At 42.2% G+C, this 12,099-nt stretch overlaps 1 protein-coding gene across 9 annotated transcripts in view; it reads left to right on the forward strand.

The window, feature by feature from the left end:
- FARS2 (phenylalanyl-tRNA synthetase 2, mitochondrial) overlaps window positions 1-9,956 on the forward strand; it is a 288,914-nt gene extending 278,958 nt beyond the window's left edge. For 8 of the 9 annotated variants that reach the window (XM_067290813.1, XM_067290818.1, XM_067290820.1 and 5 more), the window contains 2 exons: window positions 4,359-4,426; window positions 9,412-9,461. In XM_067290813.1, coding sequence (XP_067146914.1) covers window positions 4,359-4,426; window positions 9,412-9,435 — 92 coding nt within the window. In that variant the 3' untranslated portion in view covers window positions 9,436-9,461. Of the gene's footprint in view, window positions 1-4,358; window positions 4,427-9,411; window positions 9,462-9,940 lie in introns of those variants that run through there. The other variant, XM_067290815.1, reaches the window with a different exon arrangement.
- Window positions 9,957-12,099: the final 2,143 nt, after the last annotated feature.

Consider the following 12,099-nt stretch of genomic DNA (forward strand, 5'->3'; position numbering starts at 1 on the left):
GTTTGGGATCTGCCTGCTGAGAACCCACAATGAATGGTCCGCCAGCAAGGACAGAGGTGGTGAGAGGCAGATGATAAAAATTGTTTTAAGGGAAGTTAGAAGGCCACTTTGGAGATAGAGAGAGGAACAAGTGGTTGAAGATTGGAGGTACCATGTTAAGTGACACGCACCTCCAGGTTCTCTGCTGCTCTAATTTCATAGTTTGGAGAAAAAAACCTGATCAGCAGTTTCTGCTCTGATGATGAAGTCCGTGCTAGTGGACATGGTTGCAAGGTGGGCTCCACAGGTTTTAGAAAGGAAGAGATGAAAAATGTCTGATGGATCACATTTGGTGGTGAAAGAATGACCAAGCTTCTGAAGATGGGAGAAAGAAGGCAGGGGTCTAAAAAAATCTCTTTAAAAACTGGGGAAAAGAAAAAACAAGATCAATGGCAATTGCATATAAACCCACGCATGCACTCACTCTCGTTTTCTCTCTTACACCCACACACTCAAGTGTATCTTTCTGTCCAAAATAGTAGGGAAAAGACATCATAGCCTTTATTGTCAAGAGTAATTTTTCTTCACGTGTCACTTCCAACAACTTTTCAGAGCAGGTGGATATATTGCACAAAACTCATTCACATGCTTTTTTTCTATTTTAAACCTGAACAAAGCAAAGCAAAAAAAAAAACCCTATGAACTGTTGAGTTTAAGAGCTATATCCTGGCAATTCTTGGATGGATGAAGGCTAAAAATAACTATTTGTGTGCCAGTAATACAATGTGAGGCAGCTGAATGATTGTGTCAGGAACCAGGATCACTTTACTCATGGGAATGGCTTTTAGTCCATGGCCCTTTCCATTTGGGTATGTCAGGCAACCTGCTGCAGCTCCACTGTGTGCTTTACTCCTGAAGAGCTGTGGTCTTCATTTTGCAAGCTGGAGGGCTTCTCACACCTCATGTTCAGCCTGCAATGAGCATCTTTGAAAACAGCCTTGGGACTGCTCTTGCCTAGAGGTAAGTCACCATGCAAGACTGATGCATTTTGGTCATACCAGCTGCATTTACACAGCAGGATGAAGACTGGTGTCTGCCAAGTGGGTTTAAACTTGACCTGTCTTTCCATACTGTTGGCTATAGCATTAGTACTCTGCTTAGAAAGGCTGAACTTCGGGTATCTCTTGGGAGACTGGGCCATAGTATGCTCAGTTTGGGTTGGCATAGTCCACCTGGATTACATGAGCTTGGGTCCATGCTAGGTGTGCTTGGACTTTCCCTTTCCTGGGGTGATCTCAACACAGGCTTGAAGATTCACGCTGTGGATGACAGGCAGTTTGGGTCTTTGTCCTGTATTTAACTGATACTGTAAACATCCCAACCAAACACTGACACTGGGTCCTCTTGGCTCTGACTGGTGTCTGTTTAGCTGCCTGAGACCCTCCATCCCAACACACTTGGGTAAAAGACTCCACTAGCTCATTTAAAAATGAGTTTGGTTCATCACAGTCCTGTCCCATGAAGAGAAGAAAAAAACGCGGACTCCGTGGTGTATTCCTATATTACATATTTTGTTCCAGGGCTAAAAGTCAGGAACTTATTGTATGCAAGACTAGATTACAATTCCTGGCAAGGAATGGAATTTGTATCAGCAGTTTGGGGGATTTTTTTGCAAAAGGCAGAACAATACTCAAGATTTCTTCCCTCAGCTTCCAGTATTCCCTTATTGCTACATGGAAATACTGAACTGAAAATATATGAAAAAAATGTAGAGTTTTTTTATGATGTGTGGAAGAAAATGGCTTCACGGAGCTTCTCTTTTTTGAATGTGTCAACATAAATGACATCCTAGAAGGTCTTGTGGATTGCATGGCATAGGCAAATAACTGCCATTTATTGCATGGGCTATGCAATTTTTTACCTAGCTATTTCTGCTACATGCAGACTAGATGAAACTGATTTTTCTCATATATTTATATAGTGCCTGTCAAAAGATGCATGCAACGGTACCCATTAATGTTCATTTGAGTCATGGGTTCTCATCCAGGATTCAGTCCTTTCCAAAGGAAAACTACATCTAGTCTATGATACCTATTACAAAACAGGCTAGATTCTATGCAACGTTCTGTCTAGTAAGCCACACATGGCATTTGCCTTCCCTATGGCCTACCTAGTCTCCTCCTCCTTAAAGGCAGTCTAGGACACATCTACCACAGAGTTATGGAAGAGAGCTCCTGCATTTGGCATTAAAAAGGCCAGCACTATCTCTTTAAGGTCTGTCAGTCCTTGGCTACCAGCTGATTTCAAAGGGATAGCAAAACCAAAGAGAAAAATATTAAAAAAAAGCATGTCAAGTGAGTAACAAGGAAGCTCAAACACTCTGTGCATGGGTATTGAGAAAAGCTATGTATGTAAGCACACTGGAGTTAATTTGATTGAAAGTTTTGATAGTGAGGAAAAGAATTAAAACTATTTCTTTCTTGCCTCCTCGGCATCTATATTACTGCAACTGTTTGCCCTACTAGCTTTGGATATGCTTTGCTAGTATGTTATTTACAAAATATATTATGCCCCAATCCATCCTCTGGATCAGAGTATCACTTCTGCTGCTTATAGCTGTCAGCAGAGGGACAACGCATGTGCCTAAAGGTACCCTTATACTTTGCTGAAACAGATTGTGAGTTTCCTTCTGCAATAATATATCGCAGTTCTTCCATCACTGATCTACTATCTGTTTAGTGATACACACAAATTATATCTGTGATACAAATACTGTGCATACGTGTGTCCTTATGTTGTTTACCTGAGCGGAGCTTTTACTACTCACGAAATTAAGAAAAATAAAGGTCTTTGTACTTAGTCTAAGATGACAGTTTTTCAGCAAGAGACCATTGAGCAAAAAAAATGAAGACTGCAGGACTAGAAGGAGGAAATGAAAGTTGCTCTACCGACAGGGCTACATGAATTCAGCAATGAGTGGATTAGGCTGAGTGTTATCAGTGATGATGAAACACAGCAGACTGTGGTAATGAAATATTTATGAATGGGGAAATGATACTGCATTCTGCAGTGCAGCACAGTGGAAAGTGAAATTTCAAGAATACTGTAATAGCAAAGCCCTCCATTAATTATCGGAAGCAAGCTGTAATGCCAGTTACTATGACAACAGGGTCCCCTATGTATTTTGCACCAGTGGAGGGAAAAGGGGGGGGGTGCTGCTTCTATTTACTGGAGTGCATCATATTTCTTTTCCGTTGTTGTTATTAATTATGTGTGTCCCAGCCTGTGACTGTGTGGTTAATCTCAATGATAAAATTATAAAGCGATTATTGGCTAAAATATAGGGAAAGACTTTAATAAGTATTATTAGTCTTTTTATTCTGGAAAGAGTTTAAGATGCCTCTTCCCATGATAAGGGACAGGCTGTAATTATTACTAATAATATTATATAATATTAATATGTAATAATGAAATAGTAAAAAAAAGTTACTAGAAGTATTATTATTAATAATAATTTTGACTGTGTTAGGCTTTCACCTGCAAAGCATTTTAGAAGCAGTGATTAATTAAAATGTCAATACTGGCATACTAAATCCACCACTACAATTCCAGACGGGGCAAGAGAATGTACAACCTCTCCCTGCTTATTTTTAATTACTACTTATTTGGTTTCTTAAACCCATTACCTTCTTTGGGACCTCTGCTTAAAACCCTTGGGCTGTGCTGAGGATTTCTGTCCACACTTCTGCATGGTGCAGTATGTGTGAAAAAAGCAAGGTATCAACCACGATCAGGAAGAAGGATCTCAGCTGAAACATGTCCCAGGTTTTTGTTGGCGTGTCCTGCTGAGGCAACTCTGCCAGCTTTCCAGAGGTCACAACATGTGCCGGCTTTTCCCTAGGCCTTTTGCAGCGGTTACACTCATTCTGTTCAAAAAGAGGATTAGTCAAATTCCTAGATAACAGGTCTATGAATGGCTGCTAAACAGACCAGGGAGGGACGTACCTGCTAAGACCTCTAATCCCCTAATGACTGTGGATGCTGGGGATGGATAGGGGTAATGGACCACAGGTAGTGGCCAGGCTCACTGCCTCCCAAAACAGCATTTTCTGCCACCACTGTAAGAGGCAGAGTGCTGGGCTCCATTGACCATTGCTCTGGGCCAGTCAGCCATTTCTTATGCTTTTATCATCTTATTTTTAGGCTTAGTAGTGCGTGTCATCAATTGTTATCAAAAGGCCCTACAGATGTTCTTAATGTAGCTGCTTTCCAGATGGGAAAAGTGTACTACAGATCCATTAAACGACTTGCCTAAGGTGATATAGGAAATCAGTAGCAGAGACAGGAATACAAATCAAGCTTCCTATTTCAAAATTCAGGACCTTCGTCCATGGCACACAATGAATTCCTGGCCCTCAGTTCTTCCAGGAGGGAAGGCGTTGCAGAGGTAAGAAGGAGAAAAGGTTGGAAACTTGTAGTGTAAATGCAGGTAGCTTGCAAGTAGCTAAATGCAAACATTTCTGTTAGATATTTCTTAATCATATATGATGAAACAAGCCAGATGCAGATATCTGAGTCCTGTGCATCTGACTGGATGTATAACCTGACTGGATCAAGTGCAAGCCAAACAAGCTGGAAACAACTGGATTTCTGGATCATCATTTAATAAGGGGTTGGGAGAAGGGTATAATCACTTGTGGGTGTGGGTGGGTGTATGTACAAACACAAACACACACACACATATATATATATTTGAACATGTTTTATATGCATAAAATACAATGGACTACACATTATGTTGGACACTGGCTTAGGGAGGAAGGCTTTTGCTCTGTTTTTGTTCGTGATGAGCTTACTGAATGGATATGGAAGACAAATCCATTTGTTAGTTTTTTATTGCTGCAACCTTCCTTGTCTTCCCCTCCCCTTTCAGCTCAGTGCTCTCAGCTCCTCTTTGCTCTCACGCCTTATTGCCATGTTAATGTAGAAACTAGCTGGCTTGATATGGGTCAAGACCAAAGCTAGGAGTCATCCTTGCCCTTTAGTAGCCTATACTTCCTTTTCTTTTTACATAGCACTTTGAGAATGATGTGAAGTCTGTGAGCAATAAACAACAGAGTAACGTAATCCGGCCTCCCCACCGCCTGATGAATGTCTGTGCTAAGCCAGCAGGGAAAGCAAGGGCTCTATTTTCACTGTGATGAGAGCTGCCCCAAAGGACCAATATGAATGTGAGTTTTCCTCTCCTTGACTCCAAGGCTAGAGGCATCCAATAAATAGCTCAGACTACAACTCACTTACTTACAAACAACGGGTGAAAAGCCAGGCCTGGTAGATGTGGGAAAGAAGTGCAGGTCATATTGGTTTAACAGTTTGAAAACTTGACAGAGAAGAAAAGGTTCTGATAACTATTTGTTTAGTGCAGAAAAGGGAAGAAGTAGCCCTGGGTGAGGGAGAAATGATAATATTCATCAAACACAGTAGATAAAGGTCTGCCAGAGACAGGTCAGATATATTAATCCTGCCTCAATGTGTGGGGATGGTTGGACATCCCATGTAGCTCTCCCGTCTGTCGGTGGCTCTCTATTCACATGCATTTTATTGCAGCAGGATTTCTGTCCATAAGGGGTAAGACTTGGCTTCAGGGAAACCTAGCTCCAGGTATTCAGAGCCACATCCTCTCAGACAGAGGACAGGGATGGCCTGGTGTGTCACATACATAAAAAAATAATCTGTCCCAGGGCTAATTTTAATATAAAGGAAAGTGTGCCACTGCTCACTCCCTTCACTTGCTACCTGGAGGACACCACTGCACCTCTGTGTGTGCAGAGACGTCTGCTGGCCCAGGTTGGAAAGAGGTAGAGTTGGGGATGTCTCCCTTCTTTCTCCAAAGTGCTTTTTGTTTGACGGTCTTCTCAGTGGTTAATCTTGAGAGTGTGTGCACGTGCACGTGTGTGTGCGTAAACTCTGAGTTCATTAAATGTCACATGTTTAGTGTCATCAGCGTGATTGCAGGAATAATCTGGAAGCCATGTGAACTGTGTCTTCTCTGGGACAGAAAGCATTTGTTAATAGATTTGTACATCCTTGTGTGGAAAAGACAAACTGTGGCCCTAAGATGTGTCAGCCAGCTGAGGTAAGTCTTGCCTGGCCCTCTAGGTTTGCTTTAAGCAGCAGCTGCTGGCTATAGTATAAATTATCTGATCTACACAAGGATTAACCCATGAGTCAACCTGTGTTAAAAGTCATGCTTTTCTTCTCAAGGAGGAAGCAGCTGAAAGCTACCATGCTACAAAGATTTATACCTAACCCAGGGGTCAATCTAAAATAAATGTCAAATATCTATATAGTAAACATTTAGAAAGAGTCCAGACTGGTATTTACAGACATTTTAACCTGTTGAGAGTAAGAGCTCAATTACCAAGCTTGAGAAGGCAGTCTCAAAATGGCACTAGGAAAAGCAGTATATGAGCTTAGGCAAGTGTAGGGCTGTGTCTGTGCCTGTCCAATATATAGGAGGAGGGAGGGAAATCAGAAGGGGAGGTAGTTTCTGGTTGCTTGTTCTTCTGACAGCCACTAACACACTAGGAAAAAAAAAATCCTTGCATTAGGCATGTTGGCCTCACTCCATAAATAATGAATAACAATGATCAGACTGAGTAGGGGCTTCCTTCAGACACATGAAAGCCTTAAGGGAGGAAATAGGCCTTTCCTCACCAGAGTGGGAGGCCATACATTGTGTTAGTGGCATTTCTCCTCAAACTCTCTATCCTTGTTGTTGCAATTCAGCACACGCAGCCAGCCAGCTCTGTCTGAGCCTGCAGTACGAACCCTGTTTGTACTAAATCAGCAAGCAGAGAAGCCCCCTTCATTAACCGAGGGATTTTATGTCCATGCTTTGGCTGTTTATTCTTTCTAGCGCTATTCTGTTCAGCCTCTGTAGGGACTACTAAGAGACACAGGGGAACTGGGAGCACTTAGTCAAGGGCAGAAATATTTGGATTCAATCAACCATAAAAGGAATCCCCAAAAATTATAGACATTTTCCAGAGTAGCTATTTTCTCTGCCTACAATGTTTCATATGCTGCGCACTGAATTACCCTGAAGTGCAATTAAAATTTTTTAATATATGAAATCTGGAAATCCTCTGTCCCACAGTTTTAATATTGTTCCTGGCTGGCTGTGAAAGAGAGGGGAGATGAAGGGATTTATTCTTATCAGGCTGCAGAAGGTTTTACACCAACGGTTTTCATCAACATTACTGCAAATTCTTTCTGATCAATATGCAAGCTGTGCCTTGTGTGCGAGGAAGGCAGAGGTATCTATGGTGCTATCAACTCCCCTGCTTCCAAACGACTGGTATGGTGGTGACATCCTTCCTGCATGGCCTTATGTAAACCAGCTGCTCTGGGCTGCTGTGTCTGTGCACTACTTTCAGCAAACTTAGAATGATTTTATATGAACTCCTGTGGGAGAAGGCATAAAGCTAAGACTGCAGTTCTGCCTCTGAAAGTTCACTTTTCTTCTATTTCCAGAAGCAGGTAAGCCCTAAACTGTGGATGCAGAGCAAGGCTGGAGCCAAGTCACGTGGTTTATTTTGGCTCTACAAGCAACAACATGGGATGAGCTATTGGAGGACGCTGTTTGTGTGTGCCAAAAAATATCAGAAAGCTGCAGTATGTAAGGTCACTGTGACCATCAAGGAAGGAAGGAAGAAGAGTCAGTTTATTCTTCCCTTGGCTCATCCTTGGCCTTCTCACACTTTCACTGCTGCCCACATCTTTTTATGGCTGCCAAGCAGAATATGTGCATGTGTGTCTGAATGTGTTCACGTGTATGTTCCAGGTTTACATGCAGAGATGTGATCAGTAAGCCAGGAGGACTCTGGATTGCTAAGCAAATATTTAGATGAGGGATGCTAGATTTTTGTTAAGCAGCGTAAACTTAACTTAAAACAGTGCTCATCAGCCTGGCTGAGGTAATTCCCATGTGCCGGCAGAACCTGCTCAGGTGAGTGATGGGAACCCCAGACAGCTGGCACATAGCCTGCGAAGTGAGAGAGGCTACAAGTCATCATGTAGGTACTTAGGAATGGTGTCCCTTATGATCTTCTGATTCATGGGCAAAGAGCATCACATAATTCAGGGACATTTACAAAGCCCTGTGGTGCCATCCTTCAAAGTTTCACTATAGCGACTTCAGGATTGACTCCAAAGCAACGCTCTCACTCCGGGCCCAGCTGGACGGGGCCTCATCTCAGCTCTTCACACTTATAATTGGTTAGGTTACTTACTGCTACAGGACAAAAAGAGGCTATGAAAGAGTTTTCCTGCCTAGGAAAATTTGTGATGACAGAAGCATGACCAACACTAAGCAACAAAAAAAGAGTGAGAAAAAAAGAAGATGTGGCATTGCCCCTAAAGCTGCTTACCACTTTATATTGGGGCTGCCAATTTTTCATCTGACTAGACTTCTGTCAACAGAGCGAGAACCTTACATACCTGGCACACTTGACACTCAGATGCTGAAGGGAAAATGAATGAGGAGGGCCTACCCCTATTCAGTGCCCTGTGGCTAGAGGCATAGCAAATAGGGGACCTGTAATTACTGGCAAATCAACTGGAAAAACCTAGGCCTTAGGCTCTGATGTTGTGGACATTGATGCACCAGCGATGGTGGCTGGGGGCTGTGGCCCCCCACTACAGCAGGGGCTTGTAGCCAGCTAGACTGTGCTGCTCTCTACAGCTAAAGTTTATTATTAGACTGAGAGAGCACTTTTAATACACTTCAGCACAAAACCAGGTAAGAAGTGTTTCATGGTAATTTAAATAACCTGGAAGACTTGGCACAGAAGTGGGCTAGAAATGATCTTATTATCCATCAACAGCTGAGTTATGGGGACAGTGAGCTGCAGCACAACAAAGGTAAAAAACTGGCTGGGATATTAATGCTTTGAGACACCATTAGCTGTGCCTACATTTGTTTGTGGGTATGTCATCGATTGAGAAAGTTTTGGAATTTCGATCCTTGCTCCCTCTTCCATGCCCTAGTAAAAATCCTTCCTGCTTTATCTTGTATCTATTGGGGAGAGATTACCAGCTGAGCTGTACTTTGAGGACAGCAGGTTTTGGTGATGCTAGTACATTATCACCTCATTTCACTGCTAAAACAGTCTTTATCCAGAGTAAGTGCTGAGATGTTAAGCATTTTTTGTAAAGAGCTATTTATTAAGAAGAGAGAACCTTGAGATAGAAGTAAGTCTCTAGATTTTCTGTGAGGAAAATTAAAAATCTTCATAGGTTAAAATTAGCTTTTAGATTGCAGGGGTGAAACCACCTGAGGTTAGAGACTTGCTGCTTTTTAATAGGCAAATGAGATATTTCATGTGGAATTGCTTTTACGTGACTATTGAAACAAGTGTCATCTTCCAGCAGCACCTTCTGCAGCATGTGTGATGTCTCTGTGGGGAGGAACAAAGCACGGTGCCAGGTGAGATTGCAGGGAAGACAATGGGTTCCTTCTGTGCAGTGGGATACTTTACAGTGAAGTAGGTATTGCCATTTATTTTAAGTGCCCCCTCATTAACTATTCATTGAAATACATTAAATGGACGGACCTCACAGGGCTCTGAGGCACTTCCTCAGGAGTGTGCCCTGGCTTCCCTGAAGTGTTGTTCGAGCTGAGCATGGCAGCACTTGTCAATGGAGCAGTTGCGGTGCCATGTTTAAGAGTCCTAATGCATTTTTAGTTTTCCTCCATCATTCTCCTGACCTTTCTCTTAACTGTCCAGATTAAGATGGGGATTTTTCTACCCTGTCCACCCCAAATGGTGAAAGCTATGTTTGATATGGTCTTTGTTTTGCTATTTGCCTTTGACAGGAGCTGGACCGTGCCTGTCTGTACACCAGTCATTTAGCAGAATGTATCCTAACTCAATTCCCTCTCCATTTTGCTTCCCAGAGGACGTATGCTGGTTCCAGACACTGACAACTGACTGCCACAGCAGAGACAAGGGACAAGGATTATCAAAGGCATGGAACAGCTTCCTTACCAGGAGCAAATAAATAAAGAGATGAAGGTTCTTCAGTGTAGAAGACTAAAAGGAGATAGGGCAGAGGTCAGCTGGAGCTTGCATGGCTGGAGGGGAGAGTTGCAACCATTCCAGTCAGTTCTTCCCTCTTTCTTTCTTACTGAGGGCCATGCAATTAAGCTAGCATGCAGCAGACTTAAAACACTCAAAAGAAGGTAATTCTTCATATCACCTAGAGTTAGGCAGTAGGAACTCCTTGCTGCAGGATGGTACAGAGCCTGGAAGTTTACACGGACTTAAGGGATCATGAAGCAAGTTCACGGAAGAGAAATCCATTGAGGGCAGTTAAATACAAAGGCTGTGCCTCTGGTCCAAGAAGTTCCTGAGCTGCAAGTGACTGAAAGCTTAGAAAATATCTGAGGAAGTATCACTCTATGCCTGATTTATTCTTACACTCTTCTCCAGGCATTTCTTTTTGGTTACTGAAGGAGATTTGGGTAGAAGGATGTTTGGTCGCTTCTCTTGTGTTTGCCCTGCCACTACCACAGCGCAGTCCCCTTTAGTGTGAAAAGACCAAGGAAAAACTCACTCATATCCTTCAGTAGGAACTAGGCTAGTGAACGCATAACTACAGAGGCATAAAGGGGCTGCCAGTAACTACAAATATGTTCCTTTTCTGAGGTCAGCCTTTTCATTTGGACTTATGGTCTGTATTTTACAGACAGAAATTGTTCCCACCACGCACTGAATATTGGATTCTTTATGTGCTTGAGGTATGATTAGTTCTGGAGCATGTAAGGCCCTCAGTTTTCACTGGCTGTTGTACTGAACAGGTATTGTTTACTGTAGCTAGAGGACCACTTAGCAGCTTCTGCTGTATTGTACCATTGTTATTAGTAGTTACATATACTTAATATCATTAGTAATTTATTATATAATTGCTATTAAGCTTTAATAATAATAATGTTTATATTTCATATATAATTTCTTATTCATAGACCCATGAGCAGTTTACAAAGGAAGTGGCATTATACAGATGGCTGAACTTTGAGCATGAGCCATCAACTGATGTGACCAATGTCACAGCTAGCAGTAAAAAAAGGAATATATCCAAGGTTTCCAAGTCCTTGGGTCTTTACACTGACAATTTTGTTTGAGAGATTTTTCTTTTTACTGAAACCCTGAAAAAAACCTTCCTGATCCCTTTAAATGTAATGTGATGTGTCTAAAATCCAAGCAGAGTGTTACGTTTTCAAAAAGATATGTATAGGAACAAGAGCATATCAGTCATCTGGGCAGATGAGTTGCAGGCTCCAACATCAAATGGGTTTCTTTGGAAATTTTACACTTGGTTTTCTCTGATCAGCTCAGTGACTTCTCTGGGCTGAGGCTGACTTACATCTATTGGCAAGTAGCCTCTTACAGCACAGTTCAGTACCTTGAAATCCTGTAGGACATGATGCCTTCCCAGGTGGGAATGGAAGGAATGAATTTTGGGATCTCTGTGCTATGGGGAGGGAGGGTACCAAGGCCTGTCTGGCCCCTCAGGGTACCTTGGTGGCTTCACCCAGATCCCAGAAGTACTTGAAATGATATTGGTGCAAGGGAGACCACACCAGTGAGGGAACCTCCTGGTGGCATCAGCTTCATTGTCATGAACACTGTTGCCAAAAGGGCTGATTTATTTCCTGTGCTGGCAATGATGCATGAAGCAGGGGGCCGAAAATCTATTTTAATGCCAGTGAGTGGTATTGGGTGAATATGAACTGATATAGGAATCCAGACAATTAGAGCAGCTTCCCTTGACCTGATATTAGCAGAGGGTTTTCTGCAAGTTGTGATAGAGGTAGATCCTCAACCACTGATTTTTTTTTTGTATCTGTCCACGAATATTATGATAAAGTGTTGTTTTTGTGAGGGTATTTTTTTTAAAGAGAGTGGAGTTACTGCAGCTTTGTGAAATATTGGTGATGTAGTTATCTATGAGCTTTCTAAGCACCATGACACACAGAGCATTAGAATTCATCATACTTGTTATTGCCCTTTTATAAATGACTTTATGTCAACCAGTCAAAGCTTGGCTTTAAAA

Source organism: Apteryx mantelli, chromosome 2 (assembly GCF_036417845.1).
Source record: "Apteryx mantelli isolate bAptMan1 chromosome 2, bAptMan1.hap1, whole genome shotgun sequence".
Taxonomy (NCBI): Eukaryota; Metazoa; Chordata; class Aves; order Apterygiformes; family Apterygidae; genus Apteryx; species Apteryx mantelli.